General features: G+C 47.5%; 1 protein-coding gene across 3 annotated transcripts in view; it reads left to right on the top strand.

Annotated features, from left to right (window-relative positions):
• CACNA1E (calcium voltage-gated channel subunit alpha1 E) overlaps positions 1-25,116 on the top strand; it is a 313,280-nt gene that overhangs the window by 248,030 nt on the left and 40,134 nt on the right. For all 3 annotated transcript variants that reach the window (XM_047840446.1, XM_047840445.1, XM_047840444.1), the window contains 11 exons: positions 875-1,522; positions 1,950-2,263; positions 4,548-4,707; positions 5,852-5,981; positions 6,681-6,740; positions 7,528-7,634; positions 18,668-18,679; positions 20,353-20,449; positions 22,628-22,788; positions 23,304-23,441; positions 24,276-24,477. In XM_047840446.1, the coding sequence (XP_047696402.1) occupies positions 875-1,522; positions 1,950-2,263; positions 4,548-4,707; positions 5,852-5,981; positions 6,681-6,740; positions 7,528-7,634; positions 18,668-18,679; positions 20,353-20,449; positions 22,628-22,788; positions 23,304-23,441; positions 24,276-24,477 (2,029 nt within the window). The remainder of the gene's footprint in view (positions 1-874; positions 1,523-1,949; positions 2,264-4,547; positions 4,708-5,851; positions 5,982-6,680; positions 6,741-7,527; positions 7,635-18,667; positions 18,680-20,352; positions 20,450-22,627; positions 22,789-23,303; positions 23,442-24,275; positions 24,478-25,116) is intronic.

The following is a 25,116-nucleotide window of genomic DNA, read 5'->3' as shown; positions in this document are numbered from 1 at the left end:
AGTGGGCACGCGTTGGTGTGGGTAATTGGTGTTGGTGGGTGTGCCTTGCACGTAGGCAGTTGTGTACAGCCAGGTGTGGGCCTCAGTGAGGATGCGTGTGGGCACATGTGAGTGAAAGAGTAGGTGACTACCCTTCCGCCCGTGTGAGCCCACTCCCGCGTGCTCTCGCGTGCATATGTCTGCGTGTTCCTGCTGCCACATGAGATGTTCAGCAGCGGCTTGGAGAATGAGCTGCTGGTGGGCTCTACACGTGCAGCCTGTGGCTTTTATCAGCTGTTGTGGAAGAGATCCACGGCACTCTTATTTTTTGAGGGGGATGACTCCGTGGGTCTGCCTGTCACTGCCGTCCGTCATCCTCCAAGAGTAGCCCACCATTGCGCCTTTCAGCCTGTGCTATCCCAGGCTGTCATCTGAGGGACCAAAGACAGGGAGAGTAGGAGGAAGAAAGATCTCTGACCTTGAATTAAGGGCCAGTGGTGAGCAGAGGGTGGGTACAGGTTGGTGCCCTGAGAGCAAAGGAGAACAGGGGAGTGAAAACCTGGCAAGCCTTCTACTCCTCTCCTGCAGGCCCTGGGGGCTCAGTCCTAGGCTGATCCCTGCCCGCCCTTCGACTACTGCAGAGCAGGGATTAGGGTGGGAAGCCCCACACACCAGGAGGCGCTGGTCCAACCACCTACTCGTGCGTGGCCCACTCGGCTCCTTGCATCTCTCTGTGCTTCCTGTCTGCAGGTCCTAGGCTCTCCCGTTTGCTGCCCCCCATGTGTCCCACCCCTTTCCCGTGGCTACTGAGGGCTGGTCTACACCCTTGTGGCTCCCTCCCTGGCCTTCAGCAGTCAGCTCCTGACCGTGGTCCTCACCCTTTCCTCTTTGGCAGGAGGGAGCGGAGGCGCCGGCACCACATGTCAGTGTGGGAGCAGCGCACCAGCCAGCTGAGAAGGCACATGCAGATGTCCAGCCAGGAGGCCCTCAACAAAGAGGAGGCCCCACCAATGAACCCCCTCAACCCCCTCAACCCGCTGAGCCCCCTCAACCCACTCAACGCCCACCCGAGCCTCTACCGGAGACCCAGACCCATTGAGGGCCTGGGCCTGGGCCTGGAGAAATGTGAGGAGGAGCGCATTAGCCGCGGGGGGTCCCTCAAGGGGGACGGAGGGGACCTGCCGAGTGCCTTGGACAACCAGAGGAGCCCCTTGTCCTTGGGCAAACGGGAGCCACCATGGCTGGCCAGGCCGTGTCATGGGAACTGTGATTCGACCCAGCAGGAGGCTGGGGGAGGGGAGACTGTGGTGACCTTCGAGGACCGGGCCAGGCACAGGCAGAGCCAGCGGCGCAGCAGGCACCGTCGTGTCAGGACCGAAGGCAAGGAACCCTCCTCCACCTCCCGGAGCAGGTCTGCCAGCCAGGAGCGGAGTCTGGATGAAGGGGGGCCCACCGAGGGGGAGAAGGACCGCGAGCCCAGGGCCAGCCACGGGGGCAAGGAACCCACAATCCAGGAAGAGGAAAGAGGCCAAGACTTAAGGAGGTAAGTTAGCTGCAGGAGTGCCCTGGAGGCATAGAGCCCTCCTGGTGTTAAGGATGCTTCAATACAATCCCGCCTGGCCCTCACTTTTCCCTTTTATAAAATGGAAATGATACTGATGCACCCTTTATAAGGCATGGGTAAATATGACACACCATGGGCTCTGTCCCCCTGAAACCTAGAGACTGGTCTAGGGCATCTCCTGTTGGGTATGGGTCATAGGTGGATGGATGGGAACAAGGCACGGACAGCGCCTGTGGGTCTTAGCTCCTCTCTGCCTGGGTGGGTGGGGGTGAGAGGCAGCAGATGCCATGCTCCGAGTGAGGCTCCTTGCGCTTCCCCCCACTTTCCCTCTTGCCTGGCTCACCAGCCACTTTAGAACATCTTCTTCTGATCTGAGCACCAGCCATCTCCTCCTCTGTCTCCGCAGGACCAACAGTCTGATGGTGCCCAGAGGCTCCGGGCTGGCAGGAGCCCTCGACGAGGCCAACACACCCTTAGTCCAGCCGCAGCCAGAGTTGGAAATGGGGAAGGACACGGCTCTGACAGAGCAGGAGCCGGAGGGCAGCAGTGAGCAAGCTCTGCTGGGGGATGTGCAGTTGGACATGGGCCGGGCCATCAGTCAGAGTGAGCCCGACCTCTCCTGTGTCACGGCCAACACGGACAAGGCCACCACTGAGAGTACCAGCGTCACCGTCGCCATCCCCGACGTGGGCCCCTTGGTGGACTCAACTGTGGTTCACAGTGAGAACACAAGTCCCTGTCCCCCTTCACCCTCACCACCCATCCCACCCAGGGCTGGGGACAGTTATGGCTCCGGAGTCGCTCAGTAAAGCAACGTGAAAAGCCCCACCAGCAGGACGAAATCATTCTTCAGCAAGGAAACAATAGGAGCAGTTTTATCTAGGTTTGCAGGAAAATTAGTTAGAATTTTCTCCATCTTTAGTTTTATCTGTAAAATTTGCTTACGCCTTGGCCCCTGTGACCATCATAGAGACGTCAGAGAGATCACATGTGGTTTTGTAGCCAGATGTATATACGTGGCTATTTGATGTATCATGTGAATACTCGATGGGACTTTCCAGGACCTCCGAGGGGCCATGTCACCGGACAAGTTAGGGAACCCGTGTGGAGCAGGAGATGGTCCAGACCGCTTAGTGTGTGGCTTCCAAACCTGTTTCTCCTGAGGCCTCAGTTTGTCAACCCGAAAGTGAAGCACTGAACTGGGTGATCACTGAGGTCTTCCTCAGCACTAACATTTTATGAATTTATTACTCTTATTTACTCTTTTCTCCTAGGAGCTTTTACTCAGTTTCTCTGATAGATTCCTCAGGCAATGGATGTTAATCTCCAGACCTCAAAAGGAAACAGCAGAAAGCCCTCCATCTACCCCCATCCCTGCCCTAGCCTAACCTCACCCCTATCCTCACTTCAGCCCCACCCCCTTTCCTGCCCTAACCCTGCCTCTATCCCCATACTAAACCCACCCCCACCCCAACTTCACCCCCACCCCTCACCCCACTTCCATTCCTGCATTAATTCTGGCTGCCGCCTCATGCTCACTGAATTATGACCAGAGGGCTCTACCCTTGCTTTTTTTTCCTTCTGATTTTTCCCATATATTTCTATTTTCATAGGACAGTCTCCTCTTCCTGTTTTTCTTTCTTCTGCTCCCTCTCCATTGCTTTACTTTCTGTACACTCAAAATGCCAGTACTGCTTTAAAAAGTGAAGTCTCCCATGTTCACTGCTCCTGGGGTTGGTTGACTTGGGCATGTCTCAGGATGTCAGACTCACAACCTCTTGTGGTGTGTGTTTAACTTTATGCTCTAATAAGTAAATCTTTTGGACCCTCTCTTATGAGAAACATCAACAAAGTTTGGCCTTCCTCTGCTCCTGTCCTGGGGCTAGTCTATGGCCTTGGTCATAGGTAAGGGCATAATGTCAGAGGGATCTGGGATCATTTACCTTTTGGAAGGACCCAGAAGGAGCCAGAGCTTCAGAGCCCTGCTGCTTGCACAAGGCTCCAGGGTAGAGTTGGTCACTGAGAGAGAACAGTGGGAGAGTTTGACTGAATCCCTTGCCCACTCAACTTTAGCCTCCCTGCCACTTAACCCACACTGTAAGTTGCATGTGGAAACTGAGGGTGGCGGCCCAAAAGCTCCACTCAGTCTCTGACTCCTTCATCCTCCTAGCCCTGGAAGGCCGTCATGGTCCCATATTTGCATGAATATTGCATTCCCGTTTCAACATTAATCACGACTGGAAAAAGCACAGCCAGAGAGTCAGCTGCAAACAGAGTAATGGTTTCTTAAAATCTTCCATTGCAGTGTGATAGCATTGAAAGGATATAGGATTTTGAGTTGGGAACTAGCTGTATGAACTGAAGATAGATAACTTGAATTCCCTGAACTTCACTTTTCCCATCTGTATAATGGACATAATATATGCCGCTCAAGGTGTATTGTTGTGAAAATTCAATAAGTAAATGTAGACAAAGAATCTAGATTTTTAGATATAACTTTGTAAGCCTTACAACAGAAATAATCGTTCTGTTACCCTGGGAAACATGATTATTATTATTTTTTTAATGTTTATTTATTTTTGAAAGAGTGAGACAGAGTGCAAGTGAGGGAGGGGCAGAGAGAAAGGGAGACCCAAATCTGAAGCAGGCTTCAGGCTCCGAGCTCTCAGCACAGAGCTCGACACAGGGCTTGAACTCATGAACCATAAGATCATGACCTGAGCTGAAGTCGGACACTCAACCTACTGAGCCACCCAGGTGCCCCACATGATTATTATTTATATGCCCAAAAAGGCTGTCATGTAAAATTAGGGTGAGGGTCAGGCTAGGAGGAGAGTAAGGGCTTCACAGTGTAATCTAACAAGCCCGGTGCTTGCAGGGTGCCTGGCTAGATGCATTCCTGTAACCCCTTCCCCTCGTCTCTATCCCATCCCTGTGGAAAACAAAAGGTGCTATTCTCACATGCAGCGAGGTTTCTGATGATTTCAACATGTGCCTTTCACAGTTAGCAACAAGACTGATGGAGAAGCCAGTCCTTTGAAGGAGGCAGAGATCAAAGAGGAGGAGGAAGAGGTAGAGAAGAAGCAGCAAAAGAAGGAGAAGCGTGAGACTGGCAAAGCCATGGTTCCCCACAGCTCTATGTTCATCTTCAGCACCACCAACCCGTAAGGCACCTTCCTATCGCTCGCCCTTTGGCACCATGGTAGACGACCAGGGTTAGAGCCAGAGTTGGGGTGATGAGGAGGAGAGACGAGGGTCCGCTCACCCCCCTGATCCTTCTCAGTGAACTGTGGCCAGACATCTGAAACATGCGGGGTGCTCCCTGGTAGAAGTGTGTCATGAGGTTGAATCGCCGCTGAGCTCTGTGCTGCATCTGAAGAATAATTTAAGACGGAGAAGCATGAGCAATGTCATGAGAAAAGGACCCTTTACCTCAAATTGTTCAGTAGGTTGTGTCGAGGGCTGGGGTGGGAGCAAGGAAATCTACTTGGGATGTGTCACCAAATATTTCAGTGGTGGACAGAACTGAGAATATGGAGCCTGGAATAAATAGACCACCCACTGGAGTTTAAGAGGATTGGTCCCACTTCCCTATATGTGGATTTTGAAATGGGCATGGTCCTCAAAGCAGAGGTAGGGCCATGAGATGGAGGTGGCAGAGAAGATTCTGGAAGGTTAGACTGAGCTGCCTTTGCCCTGGAAATGAGCAAGATGTTCACATAGACCAGCTTCTGAGGCTAGGAAGACAGAAAGGTTTTCAGTGACCACACGGGCAGTATTCAGACAAGCCTCTGGGAGGGAAGGAACGTGGGCTAAGGTATATCGGGTCACCTGAGTCCAGAATACAATCTATAGAATATAATCACTTTAATCAGAATACCTGGGGCTCATGAAAACCTGTTGTTCCTCTCATCAGGAATCTTAGAATCAAGGTCTATTTTTACATTTCTGGCTTCTTATGATTTCCTTGCTATGCCCCAGTTTCTGTACAGTGGGGGAGGTGACACTGAGATACAATGGAGGGTCCCATGTAGCTGTGCTGAGTGCGTGTAATCTGATGCTGGCTGCTCCCGTGCCTGCAGATAATGTATTTGGCTTGCGTACCGTAGCCTCTAACCGATCTGATTACCTTCTCCCACTGGAGCTTTAAATCAAGGGTGGTGCCTGAGAAATTAAATTGCTCTCCCCATGGCTTCCTCTGGCCAGGGCCTGGCTGTCTGGAAGAGGCTGATGAGCATGAGGGTGGGGAGTAAGAGATGGGGATGGGAGGGAAGCAGAGGCAGCTCAGAAGGCCCTTCCACCCCACAGGATTCGCAGGGCCTGCCACTACATTGTGAACCTGCGCTACTTTGAGATGTGCATTCTCCTGGTGATCGCAGCCAGCAGCATTGCCCTGGCAGCCGAGGACCCTGTCCTGACCAACTCGGAGCGCAACAAAGTGGGTGCACGGGAGCCGTTTGCAACCTCCGTAATACCCTGGTACCCACCCCATCCCAGCCCCTCCCCATCCCAGCATTAAAAGTGAATTAAGGCAGGTTCCTGGGGAGTGAAGAAGGGTTAAGAAATGGTCCATTCCAGTCCCTCAGGGCAAAGTAGGGACCATTTCAAGACCAGCCCCTTTTCTCCAGTCCCCACTCCCCAGCCACACTGTGTGCTGTTATGTTTCAGCAGTGGGCCTTCTCCCCCGAGCCAGCCAGGTCTTACAGGGTCATGTAGGGTCATGAGGGATGTGCATGAAGTTGGGGAGCTGAAGCTCTACCCCAGGCTGCTGAGACATCTCCCGGAGGTCCTAAGGGTGTATGTTGGGAAGTATGAGGGAGGTCAGGAGGATTGGAACTGACAAGGATTCTAGGTCCTGAGGGAGATATTTGTGGGGCCATTCAGACCCAAGAAGTGAAGTTCTGCCCAAGGGGAGGGAAGAGCCAAGGACTGACCGCTAAGTCATGTGGTTCCAGCAGTAACGCCTGGTCCCCCTTCTCCTGTGTCCAACTAGCAGGCTCAATCCCAAGCTTCTGTCCTGAGGTAGAAACGAGTTGGGGTGGGGGTACAGGACTGCATGCACACGGGCAGTCAGGCATGTGTATAGCCTGGCGGCCACATGTGATGCTCTTCCCCTTCACGGATATGTGTCTTACAGGTCCTGAGGTATTTTGACTATGTTTTCACTGGCGTGTTCACCTTTGAGATGGTTATAAAGGTAAAAGCCTCTAGAGAAAAGCTGGGCTACGGGGTTTAGATGGGTCATGTGTCTGCTCCTTTAGTTTGGTGCCCTTCCCCAGTGCTGCCACCTACCAGCCAATGACAGAACCTCAGTAGGGCCTCCAGCCACGCCTCCTCTGGCCTCAGAATTCTGATGAAGTATGTCATGATAAGATGTTGTGGTACAACACATCTGCGTGGATCTGTTTAGACTGGGGCAGACCTGTGGGTATGGCCCAAGGGGAGCCAGGCCCACTCTCAGGCAGGCAGTGGGAATGCAGACAGGGGTGGGGATTGTACTCACCTCCCCAGTGTGCTCCCTGGTCTGAGCCTGGGCATGTGCCAAGGCAAAGGGTTGGCTAGGGATGGGTCTTCCTGGACACCATGTAGTTCCAGCTGCCCTCACTGCCCCCCATTCTGTTTCCCACCATCCTAACACCCCACATTTCTATTCTTTTCATAGTCTCCCTTATGTGGGGTTCCCTCCTCTGTGCATATGTGGCAACGCCTGGTGCTCTGAGCCACTAATGGAGGAAGGAATGTGGCAGAGTTCTGTGAGAGCCAAGGAGTCTAGTTGAACCCTGGTGGCTATGACAAGGGGCCTCAGGCTTCAGAGTGAGGTGAAGAGAGACTGTGAGACATGTCCTCTTGCTCTTCAGGTCCTTGTACAGGGTTGATTGTAGAGACAATGGCAGTAGGGGCATTGTCATGGGGAGCCCCGAGCTCAGGGTGCATTGCCGACACCAGTGGGCTCATCCCTGGCTGTTCACATCTTTCTCCTTCAGATGATAGACCAGGGCTTGATCCTGCAGGATGGGTCCTACTTCCGAGACCTATGGAACATCCTGGACTTTGTGGTGGTGGTTGGCGCATTGGTGGCCTTTGCTTTGGCGTAAGTGTAACTCTTTCTTCTTGTTCAATTCCCTGTTGTCTCTTCTTCCTGAGACCTTGATTTTGATGAGGCCTCTCCAAGGCCAACCTGAGAAACAGTTCACTCAGAGTGGTGCCAAAGAGAGCTGCCCTTGAAATCTGCTTCCCGCTTGCCCTCTGTGGTACTTCTAGGAGCCTTATATCTTCAGCTCACATGCCCGAAATGGTAGCACTGGTGAAGGAGGAGCCGGGAAAGTCCTTAGGGAGAAGTCAGAGGCCCTGGGGTTCCTTTCTTGGAGATGAGGAAGCATGGGCAGGTGCTCACCCATGTGGGCAGTGCCTCCAGGGGCTCAGGAAGGGACCCAGGGACAGCTTACGTATCTCTCGTTTCTTGATTCTCTCAAACAAAGAATCAGCTTGAAAGAAGAATGTAGAGCGCAGAACAAAGTTGGGGATCACAGAATCTTGAGCATGAGGAAACTCTCTGCTCATGAGCAGAGATACCCCAGAGAGATTTCAGGGACATCAGAACCATGTTAATACGTTTAACTCCAGAACGTAAGATTTAGGAACTTCCTTGATAACACACTGAGGAAGACAGTCTTAAACCATTTAGGTAACTAAACCATGTTCATTACATTTGGGGATTTTTTCCCCCCAAACATTGATCCAGCTGTAGCAGGTTTTCAACCACATTCCGACATTCCTGTGGAATCCGGCGAAGGAAGGGGCTCTCTTAACCCTCCAGGGTATAGCTGGGAAATACACATGGTGTCAGGGCCTTTTCCCTAAGCTGGTATGTCGAGTACCCTCAGATGAATGACAGCCTTTTGGGCTCTGTCTCTACCTTGTTCCACCACCAGAGCAGCCTCCCCCCTTTCCTAGGTGGTGCAGCAGGCTTCCCTCCAGACTCTTCAAGTACAAGAGCTGAATCTTCTAAGCAAGTCTGGCTTCAGTGTGATGAGGCTGAAGGGAAACATTTGGGAGTTGTTGTCAGTGATAGCAACTGGAAGAGGGAAGGGGCAAAATACCTGCATAGGTTTGACCTTCCCAGGTCCAAGAAAGGGGTCATCCATCCCCCCCCCCTGCTCCCCAAATACCATAAGCTTCCATTTCTGTCTACCCTGGCAGAGAAAGAGGTGGAGTGAGATTTAAGAAGAAACATTCCCCAAGTGGCTGAGGGTAGGGAGCTCTCTGTGGGAGAGATGAAAGGTCTCCAGCTGTCCTAAGAATCTAAGATCTCCCAGAACCTAGAAGTGGGCTATTTGAATTGCTGTCCCACCCATGAGGGACCCCCCCAAAGGAGAGCCAGGGTGAATGTGGCTTATGACCCTGAGCTGACCTTGCAGATCAATTTCAGTGTCCCTTGTCCCCCATGTACACCAGTATATTAACCCCTATTAGAGTCGCATGGAATCACCTGTGTCTCTCACAACAGGAAAGACTCCCGTTAGACATGACTGAGCTATTTCCAAGGAAATTTCACAAAAGCATGGCATTTTCCCAAACATCTCTACCTCGTATAAATTCTCACCTCAAGACAAAAATCAAGGCAGCTCTGGCTATACCAAGGGGACTCCCAGCTCCTCTTCCTCCTTCTTAGAAAGAAGCATTAGAGTCTTTTTCCTAAGGAGGCCTATTTATTTGGTAAGGGATAAATATCACCTTTGAGTTTCTAAAAGGTCAAGTTCCCTTTTCATTTTGTCAATTCATTTGCTTACATTGTTCACCATATTGTTCTTCTTTCTTATTTTGATCTCGATAAAGTAGTTTGTGTCTTTTTGAAGAAATGAAAGACAAGGAGAGAAGTATATCAAGGAATCCACCCCATCTTTAGGAATCTCATTGGGGTGACAGGACATAGTGGGAGGAAGGTGTGGGCTGTGGACTTAGGCAGGCCCTGTTTTGAATCCCAGCCCCTCTATTTACCTGCATCATGTGCTAGAGCAACATAGCAAGACAGTAACCCTGTTATCCTCAATTTCTCATCTCTGAAATAGAGGCAAAATAATGTGTATAGAGTGCTTAGCATAGGGCCTGGCACAGTGTAAGTGATCAATAAATGTTAATTTCCTTCCTTATGCTTCCATTCTCTCACCAAGGCTAAACATGGAAGACAAGTATGTGTTGATATATAGTGTATGAAAATAGTTGAAGATGAACACAGAGTGGTTTCCAAGACTTGTTTTACACACACGCACACACACACACACACACACATCACCTTGTCAGGTATGTAGGTGCCCATGGGAAAAAGGTGCATCTTAGAGGAAGCCTTTGCATGCCTGCCCCATGTCCACAGTCCAGCTGTCTCTCCTCAGATCCAGAGCGAGGACGATGGGCTGGAGGGTTGTCACCTGTCTTGTTCTCTTTTTGTACCCTTTGAAAACATGGCGGTGGTGGCTTTGGTGCTGGTGGCAGGGAAGCCTTAACAGCCCCGGAACCGAAGCCTGTCTGTTGGTCCTCAGACCAGGTACAGTGCAGGGAACCCCAAGAACCCCTGGGTTCTGGGGTCCACACTTATGTGATGGATTGAGAGTTATGATCCATCACTTGCTTTTAGTGATGTCACTTTCTGAACTTTTTCTTAATTTCCCTGGAAATGTAAATGGTACCTGCTCACCCTTCTCCATCCACTGTCTTTTGTTACCATCCTTCCAAGCTGGCCATGCACATTTCCTCTCCCCTTCCTCCTGCTCATGGAACAGGCTCATACCCCTCTTCTCTGGCCTTCGTCACATTTGCTGAGGTCCAGGTAATGCTTTCTCTCACTCATGTGCCACGCTTCCTAACTCTCTTCTCTCCCTTTCCTCATTAAGGGCACCGGAGAATTCAGCTCTTCCATCACTTTGGTAGGGTTGGCCAGGATCTCCCCTGCCAGCAGAGTGAGGGCCTGGCCTGGGGCAGACAGCAGAAGGAAGCCTGTGTTGTACTCTGCCGGGCCATGGCAGGAGGCTCAAGCCAACAGGAAGCCAAATGTGGGGTTTTCTGCACACTTTTCAAGGACCTCCCTCCTTGTGGTTACAACTTCCATTGTTATAACCCATATGTTTGCCTCTGGGAATGTCCACCGTTCAGATGACCTTACTCTAGCCCTATCTCTCTCTCCTCCTTGCAATTGAACCTTGCCCTGCCGAGGTTTCTACTCAGGCTGTTGCTCAGTCTGAGTAGAACGGATGATGATTGCCATGGTAACACCTTTATGTGATGCCTCAGAAGTCATAGGTGACTTGGCATCCCTTCCAACACTACCAGCCAGGGCCCTCTCAGAACCCAGCCCAAGTCCCAAGAGCAATACCCCTAGCCAAGGGGAGGGAATGGCCTGTAGCTGAATTCTCAAAGAAAGCTGCGTGGTCCCCTGAGCCCTCCTGCAGAGGTCTGCACTTGCCATCATGTATGTTTTCTATAAGCATATATGCTGTTTGTGTAGTGGCTGAAGAGAACTCTCTCTTCTCTATAGCTGCGTACTTCAAGTGAAGGGATTCTTTATAATGTAAACCTGACAAATTCTGTTTGGGAACTTTTATTATTGACTTTTGAGGAGGAGGGGAAGGGGATTTATTTTCTAAGTGTGGGCATACCAGGAGATGAGAAAATAAACGGAAAGATACTCACATGGCCCCTTTCCTGTTCTTCCCGGTACACTTTTACATTATAAAGCATTTATAAGAACACTCAGGTCTCCTGCCTTCAGCCAGGTACCTGTGTAGGGAAGTGGGCAGAGTTTTGGCAGAGGTTGGATATGTTTCTCCTCATTCCACTGCCCTCACAACACCCCACTTTCTGGGCCATATGGAGACACAGAGTGTTTGCCAACTATAAATGTACTGACTGTGCCTTTTCCTCTGTGAGGTTTCAAGAAAAGTCTGGTGAGTGACTGGATCTATGAAACCTTTCTCTTTGATCTTTTTCTATCTGAAAAAGAGAGATTCTTCTGTTTGATAATTATTTTACACCGAAGGGCCAGAAACTGCTTTTCCCAGTGTCCTCACACCCTGTTGCCATCGTTTCTGCTTCCCAGCCTCCTGGGTGGGAAAACAAAGATGGCTCCAGCCTTGGCATTTCTGGGTATCTGCACATCAGGTACATTCTGTCACTTTGGGGTGTCTTGCCGGAGTCAGCTGCCTTGTAGGGAAGTCATGTGGCCAACATGTCAGGGTGAGTTCATGAGCTTTATGGGATCCTGCACAGTCATGGTGATGCCCCCCGGCCCTCAGGTTTCATACCTTAAATGTTGAGTGAAGGGATTTGGACAGGCAGGTGGGCAGGGACAGCATCATAGGAAGAAAGGTGAGGGACATATGTATGTGTGATCTTGCACTCCAACCCAAGCTCCTCACCTTCCTCATTCTCATTGTTCTACAACATGTTACTTGACTAGCTCAAGTCAGGTCACCAGGTGAGCTATCCTAGATTGGATTGTAAACAGTAAGCTCACAGCTGATAACGGTCTGTCAACACAAACAATTAAAAAAAATAGCAATTCTGCTCCCACCTCCTCCCCCCATCTGGGGCCTGTGCATCAGTCAGAATCATGCAGGCTCTATGGCAGCTGAGGCCAAAGCTTCCCCTTGCTGTTTGCCATCTTAGCAGGGCACAAGGTAAGGTCAGGGCTCCCTGGCACACAGGGGACCTGGATCATAGCCACACTTGGCCTTTAATTATTCCATGCTTAGCCAGGAAGAAAAAACATGAGTCAATCTGCCTCTCGATGCCAGAAGGAACCAGAATTCCCACATTAGCTTTTATTGCATTCTTTTCATTGAAGTGTGTTGCTTTTCTGACATTTGACACTCTGCCCTAGTCTTTAAGATGGATAAGGCCTTCTGAATGCAGCCACAGTGGCAGAGCCAGTTCTGAATTCATTCAGTGAAATATGCAGATACAATTTTAGGTTCGGGAGGGTCCTCAGGAGCCACAGAATATGGTACCCCAGTTCTACTTTTGTATTTATAAAGGTGTGAATGCGTGCTCTGAGAAAGGAGTGGCTATTCAGAACTGAGACACTAGTGTGCACTTACACTCAGCACAGTAATAGTCGTACAGACATTTTACCCTATACCTGGCTCCTTCCTCCTCTTCCTCACTGTGCGCCTGTGTCTGAGTCAGTCCCCTCAAACCTCAAGCTTTGCTGTGCAACTTCTTTCTTGACAACCCCTATTTTTCTAGAACCGAGAGGGGTGTCTCCCAAAGGAAGCTGTGCCTACACATTCATCTTGTGGGGGAAGAAAAGGAGAGGACACAGTCCTGCTTCATGCAGAGAAGACCCATTTACCATTGAGCCAGACAGGTCATCCAGTCCCACTGTTCTGTGGAAGAAAATGAAGGATTAAAATTAAATTTAGCCATCAGGTAGCCAATTAACTGTGGATTTAGGATGCTGGCTGAGCTGGAATTGGAAATTTCCAGCAGCGAGCAGAGAGGAGGATGTTGTTTCTCGAGACTCCAGCCTTAAGAGTCACCTCGAGAGTGACTTACCATGACTTTCTGCCCAGGCAGGAACACTAAAGGTGATGAATGGCCGTGAAGTCTTGGGGTGCCTACTGCTGGATTGTATCTGAGCTGCCTTGAAAAACAGGTTCTGGGGGTGCCTGTGTGGCTCAGTCAGTTGAGTGTCCAACTCTTCATTTTGGCTCAGGTCATGATCTCATCCTTGATGAGATTGAGCCGTGCGTTGGCCTCTGTGCTATCAGCATAGAGCCTGCTTGGGATTCTCTCTCCCTCTCTTGTTGACCCTTGCCCACTTGTTCATTCTCTCTCACTCTCTCACTCTCTGTCTCTGTCTCTCTCTCAAAATAAATAAACATGTAAGAAGACATAGAAAATGGGTTTTGGCATGAATTAGGGGTGACAGAGTAGGAGCCACATGGAGGGGATGCCTGAAAGAGATAAGTTCTCAGTCTACCTGCTCTTGGCATTAAGCCCCAGCATGCATGTTTTTTTGTTTTGTTTTGTTTTGGGTTTTTTTTTGACGAACACTGAAAAACACGTTGTCTGTTATATACACCACTGGTGCTGCTGGGGAATGTGCATTTGGAGACCTTTATCATATGTAGGCAATGGGTGTGAATGCCCAAGCAATTCTCTTTATTAACAAGCACAAATTTGGGAGATGGTTGATTATAAATGGACCTCAGCCTGTGGCCACATAACCAAGCAAAATGAGACGGTCCAGTCAGGGAACACAGCCCCATTCACATAGTAGCCAACAATTTGGCTAACCAGCCTCAGATGCAAGAAACACCCTGCACATGAGGCAAGCCTTCACAGATGGAGGAACAGCGCAGTCCTGCAGGATGAGTAGAAATCCACCACAGTGCCCTCCGGATTTAAAAGTAAGTTTTAGAATAGCCCAGAGCAGATGTCATGATGGGACTAGGGAAGGATCCACTCAGATTGTGTGACCTGCAAGCCATCTGCTTAATCCACACTCACAGAGCCACAGCATAGGGGAGTGTATTGGCTGGACTTTTCCAGCACCAAGGCCTTCTCGGGAAGATCAGCACATGAGGGATCTAGGGTATGTACAGAATGTGAACACTAAGAAGCAAAATCACCATTCCCCAGACCAGATAACAAAACTGCTAGGAGACGGTAAGGGGCTTTGCTGTCTCCTGCTCCTCAGTGCTTAGACCTTCACAGCATGGTGCAGCGTTTGCAAAGGAGAAAGTTTTCAGGAGCAATGCTGAATGTGTACAGGGAGCTCACTGAGATGCATTTGCAAGAAGGAAAGTACTATGCACTAACCACTTAGCATAGAGCTAGTGCCCTGGTCACAGGGCAAAGAAAGTTGGCAGAGTCACAAAGGATTTAGGGCTCATGGGAGACCCCAAACAATGCTGAGGTATGGGTGAGGAAGAAGAATACACAAATAGATGACCTAGCCTTACCTTACAGGTTCTAGACTTTTCTCTGGAGACTAGAATTGCCAACGCAAAGAGGTAAACTATCATTTCCATGGGTCTTTAGAATTTTTAAAGTGCTTTCTCACTAGTTGATTTATCACTCGAAAGTTTTATAGTTGAGAAGCAGATTGCTGGAGACTTTAACTACTTTGACTCATTTGACTAGTTGCAAAACCAGTTTTAAACAACTGGTGCTTTTTATTTCAAGTTTAGGGGCTTTCTCTGTCACATTAAACTTCCTTCTACCTCTGTTGTTGTAGTTATTTCTAAGCCATTAACCCCTGTAAACTCAACTTGGGGGCCTGGCGTGGATCTCTCCTCAGCCTACAGGTCCATCTGTCTCTGCTTAGAGACAGACAAGACATATGGACCAGATTAAGAAGGGCGTCCCTGACCCTGTCCATCTTGCTATTCCATCTGTACCTGTTTCTTTCCATGAACCCTTGCAGACCCTAGACTGATTAAGGTTAACAGCGAATAGATAGGTCAATATTTGAGCTTAGGAACTGCTTTCTTTTGCTGTTCCTTCTTTGGTTAAAACCCCTGTGATTCCCATCTGAAAAAGCACTGTAACGTCACAAATAAGGACGTAGATTTCAGAGCCTGACTTAGTTCTGAATCCCAGTGTGACGAATTACTTGCTGCCTTCACTGTCTCTATTTCCTCATCCATAGCGGGAATTAAAAATAACTGTGTTTCGGTCTTGTGAGAGACAAGATAAAATATATTCAGTGTCTGATATAGTGCCAAATACTTAGCAAGTGCATATTAAATTTTAGTTATTATTGCCTACCAAATAATAGTCCCAGACACTTTAGCAAGGCTCAAGGCTCCTCACAGTGTGACCTCCTCTCCCCACCTTACACTCCAGCAAGCCTGGAGGCTCCTTCTTCTCATGCAAGAGATTCCCTCAAATCCCTGTGCTGTTCTCTCTGGGACTCATGGGGGAGAGCAGAAGGCTATTCCACTTAAGGAGGAAGAGCTCTTCAGACCCCGACTCTGCCCCCCATGGAAAGAGTGGTTCCTTGCAGAAATCACTTTGAGAACATGTCCTTTGAGAAACGGTTGGAAGGGAGGGCGCTGGAAACTGAAGAGTGAAATTACATTGAATGATGGGTGATTACACATGAAAGATCTGGAGGGCAACTTGACAATTGAGCTGGAAAAGTCTCATCTTTTACTGATGAGACATAAGAGAAATGTGACTTGTTTTTTTCCTGGAGAGCAGCCAGTAACTTACCAAATAAGTAGGAAAGGCATGGGGAAAATGGGTGGCCCAAATGAGTCCCAATTAAGGTGGGACCAGTACATCCTACCATGTGAAATTATCCTCAAATTTTAACATTAGAGTTAATTTTTAGACCTGATAAATTTCAGTAATTAGCTAGGCAGTATAAAAAAAAATTCTGATTATACATGGAGTAGCAAAGACTAACAAAGTGTTATCAAATGATTATATTTAAATGATTTGTAAAAAAGCACATGAATTATTTCAAAAATAACATGCCTCAGTTTAAAGTGCTTTAAGAGTTTGTCCCCTGGTTTGGTAAAACATTTCCCTTACAATCTTGTTAGCTTTGATAATGGCTTAAATAACTTGTATGCATGACTTTGGTAAAGGTACTTTAGCCTAGTATATGTGTAAATTATGATGTGTTTTAATTAATGTTAAAATTAATATTGGTGCTAAGTTGTTGAGACCTTTCTGGATTCTGTGGCTTTGTTATCCAGTATTCTTTTCATTTCAAATGGCAGTTTTCAAATCAGTGCTGAACATATGTTAACAAAACTGAGAAGCGAGTGTGCTTTTCTTCAACCACTCAAAATCAGAGCTTTTCAGTGGCTCCTCCTGTTTGAACAATGTGCAGAGCAATGACTAATCTTTATTTTGCTTTGGGCCTCTGTCTTATTACTATCCCTGGCTCAACTCTGTGGGAGTCAGGAGGGGACAAATCTCTCTCCCAACCCCTGCTGTATATTGGCAACTACAATCAGTTGTTGAGATCAGAGTGTGCTGTTAAGGAACCCCATTGTCCAAAACAAGAGACACACACATCATACGAGCAATGGGTCAGAGATGCTCTTTGTTCCGTAGCAGAATATTTTACTAGGATCCTGGAGCAAAATTAATTATAGAGAACAAATTCTGTCCTTTATCCAGGTGTGTGGGAAGAGCAAGAAATTTGGGGCCTTCCTTCATAAAATGGGCATCTGTGAGTATGAACCTCTGAGAACCCGTTCAGATGCTACTGGACATAAAGGTCTCAGAGTTGAGGACCTGGGCTAAGCAACAGGTAAAAGCCTGGAGTGTGTGACCCTAAATCACCTGCCCATCCATTGATCCTACTCTGTTCTCTCATTTTAGGGATATGGAAGAGTCTCCCTAAGCTTTTCCTTAAGATGAATGTAGCCTGGGGAAAGGAAAGTGACCTATGTAGTTGTTTTGGTGAAATTTTCAATCAAGTGATTACATTTTCCCATGGCACGTAGCTTGCAATTATACTTTTATTTGTTTGCTTGTTTACTTGAGGTCTGTTCTCCCTACTAGACTTGGTAACTTTCAAGAAGCTAGGGACCTCAATTGTTTTATTTACGGTGGTAAACCCACACCTAGAAGAGTACCTGGCATATGCTAAGGACTCCATCAGTGCTGTTATATGAGTGGATACAGGTGTGTTGGACCAATCCACCGTGAGTCCAGGCTCGTGTATGAGAAGACACTATGATAGCTCAGGGGAAGATATTATCTTTGCCTTCTGAACACTCAGAGGGCATCACATGAGCAATGTAAGATTTATAAAACCTTGGGTTTAATTCCCAAATAAACATTAGTTTGGCAATTATAGTGAAAATTAATGTAATTTTGAATATGACATCATTTACTGAGTAAAATAATGATTAGAAGTCTTTGCTCGTGACATATAGTGATGTAACCTAGGTTTGTGATACATCAAAAAAAATTAAGAAAGGAGAAAAAGTACCGTTTAGAGCAACCAGCAACTAAGAACTGCAGCCTGAATTCTAGACAGTTCTACATGGCTGCAGACAGGTTCACCAGTGGCAATGTGGCTCACTTATTTAGTGATCTTATGCAAGGCACATCTTCCTGGGTATGCAGTTTCCTTTGCAATTAAGTGTATTTCAGGGGCCTTTTCCAGGTCTAGAAATTTGGTGAGCTGTTTGACAGAGCTTGGAACAAAAACCTGCTGCAGAGGTTTACTGGTTCAGAGCAAGAGCTCCAACCATCATATAGTCTTGGGGATAGTCATTCCTATGTCCTAAAGTTATTAGAAAGTCTAAATAAAGAGTCACACTAAAAGTTCTTAGCATAGAGTCTAGCCAAGAATTAATATTCAGAAAGTTGGCTCTCATTATTTCTATCTTAAGTATTACATGTTGATGCTCTCACCCTTTTTGTTATTGGAAAGCCTCAAAATAGAGCTGGGATGATTTTTCTTCAAGCTGCACAGCAAAAACTCATGATAGACAGTCGGTCATTTAATTTATCAAAGCCATCCTCTGTGTGACATCAGGACCTTGAAGACTATGCCTTCCCCTATATTTTGAATGGTTTTAGGGTGTTGCTCATCTGTGCTTTTGAGAGAGGTCATGCTATCCCTGACAGAGTGACTGTGTGCCCCACTGCAAATGAACTCCTTCATAAGCATAGATACACCACTATGGCATGATATGCCTTTCCCAATAGAGTTTCTGGCCCAGAGCAGAGGAGTAATTCCTCTCTCCTGGTTTCTTATAAATTCCCTGGAAATTGAGTTTGTCTGAAGACTAGTAAGGAAGTAAAAGGCTATATTTAGAAAACATCAATAGACTGGGCTCCATGAAAGAAAGCACATTGTGGGGAATGCCATCTGGTTAGAGACAGCTTCACTAGTGCTTGCAAAGGGCCTTTGCCTTTCCAGGTTGGAGAGGGGGGTGTGGAGCAAATGGTGCGCTGGCCCTTCCTTTCACAAAGCGTGTGGACTCTGCAAGTGCCAAGGCTGTAAACGGGATCTCCTGGGCCTGTGCTTGTCCAATTCCCTGTCGCTGTAAGGTTCCCTGTCCTCCCTGAAGTTTTCTAACTGTTTCCTTCTCTCCACCCCTCCTCCTTTTTTTTTTTTTTTAAACTGCTTTCTGCTTGGATCCTCCATAGGAACGCCTTGGGGTAAATATTGTTTTCTCTTTTCTTTGAAGTAAAGAATACGGGAAGTGGGCTTGGAGGAGGGTGCAAGTACAGTTGGGAGGGAAGGAGCCTGCTCGTTGAGAAAGGAGCGGTGAGTTTATACGAGTGGTAAGTTCTCACTGACAACCAAGAGAACAAAAGTGAGGAGTCACCAAGCCTTCTTGGACAGTGATCATTTTTATTGGTTGAGGTATGTATTTGGCTTAGAAGTTGCCTTTTTTAGGTAGGTAGCTATATGAATGTAATACAGTAACAGAGTTTATAAAATATACAAAACCCCTGGATGCAAAAGACCTGATAATGCAATATTTTTGGATTATCTGTATTAAGAGTTCAAATGGAATAAAAGTGACTTACAGGCCATGGCCTACAGCCATTAAGAGGGTCTTTAAATTCACATTCTGAGCAAAGTCAACATTCCTTGAATTCTATTAAATGTCTTCTTCCTACCTTGCCTTCTGTGGAAGAAAATGATCTTTTATCTCCCTGTCAGAGGGGATGCCGTGTACAGCGGAAGGACAGGGTAAAAGGCAGGCAGAAGCCCTTGTAGTTCCCATCTGATGCTCTGGATCCCATTTCCCCGGACTGTTGGTGTAATGGTACTCTGGGCCAACATGAGGAAAGAACCAGAGCCTGAGCTCAGTCTTTAGAGTCTCATTTCCTACCATCTGTGTCTTTTACAAATTGCAATTGTGTGAATTGAATGCAAAGATCTCAGGGGATAAGAAGGGTGGAGGGAGAAATGCAGGTTGATTTATTCATTTCATTCCTAAAACTAAAAAGGGAAGCATATTTTATCTATTAGGAGCAAACATTTCCAAGTGGCTGAATAGGGAAGCTCATTAGCTGTAGGGCAAGGATAAAGGTGGGCAGGGACTGGAGTTTGGGCCTTCTCCAACTGTATGGCTCTCTGCAGCTTGTGCTAGGTATAGGGCACCTCCAGTGAGAAGGGACCGCGGAAGGAGCCAGCCATGCGCAGGTAGTGTGAGCCAGCGTCCTGGCAGGAAGCCTACATGACATGCTTTCTCTGGAAGCGGCAGCCAACACAGCAGGGGTGTCCTGTCCCTACTGCCCTTCCCCACCCTGTTCTCCCCTGAACTAATGAGTTCTGCCAAGGTGGCAAATGTAGAGTCAAGGAAAGGACTAGCTTAAGTCCTCTGATGAGACTTGCTTTCAACCAGGGGTTCCCAGTCCATTCAACGAATATCATTTGAGAGCCTGCTACTCAAGAAGCACCAGACCAGGCACCATGGGGATCCAGAATGGATTGCCAGTCATGTTCCATAGTCGATCTCTGTTCCATTCCCATTCTGCTAATGTGTTAATAACCAGCATTACTCTAGGCATTGGGGAGAGGAAGTGTTTATTAAAATACTTATTACATGGATGCCTTTGTGTGTGCTCACGTGTTCTGTGTGAATATACATGAGTGTGTGTGTGTGTGTGTGCACGCACATGCGCATAAGAGTGTGTTCAAAATAGGGAGTGAATTGAATTTTTTGTGGGGTCTTCCTGAAGGGGGTCTACTCTGACCCAATATCTGGCCTCTTGCCTCACTATCCCCCCTTTTACCTTGTTGTTGTTAATGCGGTAGTGTGAATGCCACTTTCATTTCTCCCCCTGTCTTCTGATCCCTGGGGGCCTCTCCCCTGCAGAACTAACAAGGGGCGGGACATCAAGACCATCAAATCTCTGAGGGTGCTCCGAGTTCTGAGACCGCTGAAGACCATCAAGCGCTTGCCCAAGCTCAAGGTAAGGTTTTCCGAGTCCCCTTCTCCCATCTTGTCTTTAGCCGTGGTCAGCCTGCTTTCAGAGAATTATTTCTGAGAATAGTCCTTTGGCTCACACAGGGACTGGGGTCCTTTCATCGGCCTGAGTGAAAGGTCTTTGTTTAAAAGAAAAATAACCAACATGCCAAGAAATCTATGAGGGGGCTTTGGCCTCTTGGGTCCAGACCCAGGTGGTATTTTATACATACTCTGGCTGTGGCATGTCACCCAGAAAGCACCCTCTGTCATTAAGGTGGACCCAGAACACCAAAATGGAAGTAGAAGTCTTCTAACTGTGTTGTTGGCCGAACAGCAGGTCATGCTGAGTAACCAGGGATGGGTAATTCTAGAGAAAGAAAGGATTTACTAGCCCTGCCCCTTCATATTTTTAAGGCACAGATAGGTCAGCAACTTGCCCAAGAACATAGTCATTTTTGGCAGAAGCAGAGAATGGGGAGGAGCTAACATGGATTAAGTTCTTCCTGTTTCCAGGGCCTGCACTTCCATAGGTATATTACCTTGATTCTCCTCCTTTCTAACCAGTGTCTCCCTGCTCAACCCTCCTGGGGCTTCTTCCCTGACTGAGCCTTCCTGCCCTCAGGGTGTGCTTTACCATTCCAGTCCAGTTGGCTAACACATTGAACCGTCCTCCCCCCACACATATACTGCTGTGAACAGAAGCTGAAGCCTCACTGGGGAAAAAGTTTTTCCTCCTGAATTCCTGTGAGTGAGAGTTAGCCACCCTGAGGGAGGAGGCCAGGATGCCTGGTTCACAGCCCTGAGGTCCACTCCCTGATGCCCAGGCCACACGGCCAGCCAGAGTGAGCCACAGCACCAGGCCTGAGCATGGTCTTCAGGGGCTATGCACACTGTTCACTACAACCTTGTACCTGGTAATAGACCCAGCATTGTTCCAGGCCTTGGTCCATGTCCATAAATATTCATTCCTTTCTGCTCCACCCCAACAATACCGCCAGGGGGCTGAGGCCTTAACCAATGTTGTTAGCTGCAGCCCAGGCTCCAACGGTCTCTTCTTTTCTGAGCTATGTTGGGGTCCTAAGGAGATTGCAGACCACATAATGAGATTAGTTAATAGGCTGGAGAATGCGACCCCAGCCTTGGCTAATTCCACTTAATTAGGAAGTGCTGGCTTCTTGCTTTCTCTGCAGCTCCATCACCTGGGGGAAGTGTAGGTGGCTCTGATGATTCTACAAGGCTGCGTGCCGCTCACATACCCCGCAGTGTTGAACTAATTAAACCAGCGATAGTCACCCAGCGCTGTGAAGAAACAACTGTACCAATGTGGCAACTGCACAAATGCAGTCCCACCATGGGGCTCAACTCTCCAGTGAGCTAAACCTAAAAACCTAGAAAATAACCTAAAAATGGCTTGAAATGTGTCGAATTCCTGTGTAACTTCCCACAGCTCAGGGCCTAGAATGGATTCTGCACAGTGACATCCAGGCTTGTGACCGAAGCACCAGTCTGATTCTGTCCACCCAGTCCTCCCTTCTCTATGGGAAGGCTGCTCTCCATCCCTTCCTACATCACCTGTTGACTCTTCATCCCCAATACAGCTGGCTTTAAGCTAGAGAACATTTACATGTGAAGTATTGAACATATTTTGATCGAATGTATGGATTAATTCAAATTATCACTAAAATAAAGGTGTAATTTACTGCGCTCTCTGATCCATTTAGAAAGGTAAAGAGAAAACCATATGCATGCAATATATAAACCAAATCTAAGAAGGCCACCAAATAGATGTAAGGTTAGGGACAAGCCATGTAATGGCTAAAATGGGCTAAATGCGCTCAGAGATCCTTTCTGCGATAGATTTCTGTGCCTCCCACTAACTGGAGTACACCTATTGGGATCCCACAAAGGACTTCCACCACTGCCTGGTGCCTTTTGGCCTCTACTGCTTTGGGGTTTACTTTCAGTTTCAGAGCACATGTGCCCTTCCAGGTGGTAGGTCCTGGAAGTCATGACCAGTTTGGAAGCCACCTCTGAATCCCATGAGGTTACTTCTTAGTAAGGTGATATCTCCTGAGGCACCTTCTCAGTGGGGCTGGCTGGTGGTGATGTGGCCCTAGCTCCGCTCTAGGCAAATGCACAGGCCATTCCAGGGACATACAGTGCTCTTTACTTCTCTTTGCAGGCTGTCTTTGATTGCGTGGTGACTTCCTTGAAGAATGTCTTCAACATACTCATTGTCTACAAGCTCTTCATGTTCATCTTCGCTGTCATCGCAGTTCAGCTCTTCAAGGGAAAGTTCTTTTATTGCACGGACAGTTCCAAGGACACAGAGAAGGAGTGCATGTACGTGCAGCCAGCACAAGCCACTCACTTTCTGCTAAAGCATGTTCCAGTGATGCCCACTTAACCCTCCATAGATAGGTCTTCTCTTTCTCTCTTACCCATCTCTCATTTCTTCTCTTAGGAAAAAAGGCAAAATAGGAAACTGCTAAACTTTTGTGTCACACACAGTACATGGCATTTTACATACTGTTTTTCATTATCAATCTTTACAGTGACCTTTTGAGATAGGTTTCATTTACGTACTCTAGATGTGAAAGCTGAGGCTCAGGAAGTTTAAACTGCTCAAGGTTGCACGGTGACTAGTAAAAGGATTAGGATTTCATCTTCCATGCCTACTGGGCACCTAATACCACTTTTATTCTGCAATGATAGACTGCCTTTAATAATACACTGCTTTCTTCCTTGCATTTGTATCCTGATTATGACTTAGCCACATGATTGAAGTTTGTAGAATTTCCTTACTCTCCCACGAGCTGTAGTGAAGAGGCCCTGTTTCATTTGTACTCTGGTTTTAGAGGCAACTATGTAGATCATGAAAAAAACAAGATGGAGGTGAAAGGCCGGGAATGGAAGCGCCATGAATTCCACTACGACAACATTATCTGGGCCCTGCTGACCCTCTTCACTGTCTCCACAGGGGAAGGATGGCCTCAGTGAGTGATGGGTTTGAGTTGGCATGCTTGTCTGTGAGCTGGGATAGGGCCACGTGTTTGCCTTGAGAAGCTTATTCAAGATGAATGAGGCTAACCCTTTGTTATTATACCAGGGAAAGTAAGTGGTTATGAGTGGGTGAGAGCTGGAAGAGAGGAGGAATGAAAAAACTTAAAGCAAAAATCAAGAGGGAGATAACAAAGTCAGAGATGTTTGAAACTCTTCTTGTTTTAGCCAATTGAGTTGAGTGGAGTCATCTGACTCTTGTAGAGCAAATGAGTTTTGAATGGCTCTCCACCCCCTTAGAAGAATTCCCTGGGGACTGTTTTGAATACATTTATCCTCCACGTTGGCCCTTCACCTTGGGATTGAGGGTTAAGAATGAGTTGGAAGACTCAGAGACACTTTCTGTGGTCACACCTCTATGAAGAAGACAACAGAATGCAGTTTCTTAGGCTGCTAATGTCTGATTTTTCAGAGACTTGGCAATTATTAAGACCCCACTTTCTGGTGGCAGCATACTCTAGTTGGCAGTATGCCAGGAAGTCCAGGGGTCTCTTGGTATTGAATATGACAACCTAAGCTATAAACTAATGTCACTCTGTTGTTTAGCAGTTGGATGCATGATGGAACAGGGCATAGAAAAAGCAGTGGATCTGGGGTCACTGGATCTTCACCACCTTGATTATGGACCCTAAAATTATGGTGGATCTGCAAAGTCAAAGAAGTCATATAAGAAAATATAATAGGTGGCACATCTCCTAATGAAGCCTTGAGTCAGAGCCACTGCCAAGATTTCCATCCACCATCCAAGCCCCCTCATTCTGTCCCTACAGAGTCTTACAGCATTCTGTCGATGTGACAGAGGAAGACCGAGGACCAAGCCGCAGCAACCGCATGGAGATGTCCATCTTTTACGTGGTCTACTTTGTGGTCTTCCCTTTCTTCTTTGTCAATATCTTTGTGGCTCTCATCATCATCACCTTCCAGGAGCAAGGAGACAAGATGATGGAGGAGTGCAGCCTGGAGAAGAACGAGGTAAAAATAAGTGGTCTAGAGCATGGGACAGCAGGGGCTCCAGAAAGGGCTCTTGGACAGCAGTGGTAGGAAGGAAGACTGAATTTTCTTGACTTTATGAAAAAGGACAAAGAGATGGGAAAGATTAGTTATTCAGTCATTAAGTAAACATTATTTTAAGAATCAGCTCTTTTAAGACTTAGGCATGAGGCACAGAGAACTGGAAGGTTTAAGATGTAGTCCCTACCCTTATGCCGTGAGTAGTGTAGAGGTGGTAGTAAAAGATGTGTGCCAAATTTACAACATTAAGACATTTGCGTACCTGGCTCTGTCCCTCTGTGGCATGTATTTGCTATAAGGATAGGGAATATGACTTGCTTATTGCTGCTTTTCCAGTAACAAGCATAGTTCTGGCACATTGTCGAGCTCATTATTTTTGTAATGGAAAGGAACCAGAGACTGTTAGAGACTATGAGAGAAATACAAATAAAGTGCTCCAGGAATGCCTAGGGAGATAGAGTTTTACTTCTGACCGAGAGCATCAGGTAAGGCTTCCTGCCTAATCATCTCAGCCACAGGCTGTGTAAAAGGACATTACTAGGAACCATAAAGTCCATATCCCATATGATATCCCAGTGCTGTGTACAGTTAAAGTGACCA

This window comes from Prionailurus viverrinus, chromosome F1 (assembly GCF_022837055.1).
Source record: "Prionailurus viverrinus isolate Anna chromosome F1, UM_Priviv_1.0, whole genome shotgun sequence".
In the NCBI taxonomy this organism is placed as follows: Eukaryota; Metazoa; Chordata; class Mammalia; order Carnivora; family Felidae; genus Prionailurus; species Prionailurus viverrinus.
The sequence above is the reverse complement of the archived record's forward strand: the minus strand, read 5'-3'. Positions and strand labels throughout refer to the sequence as shown.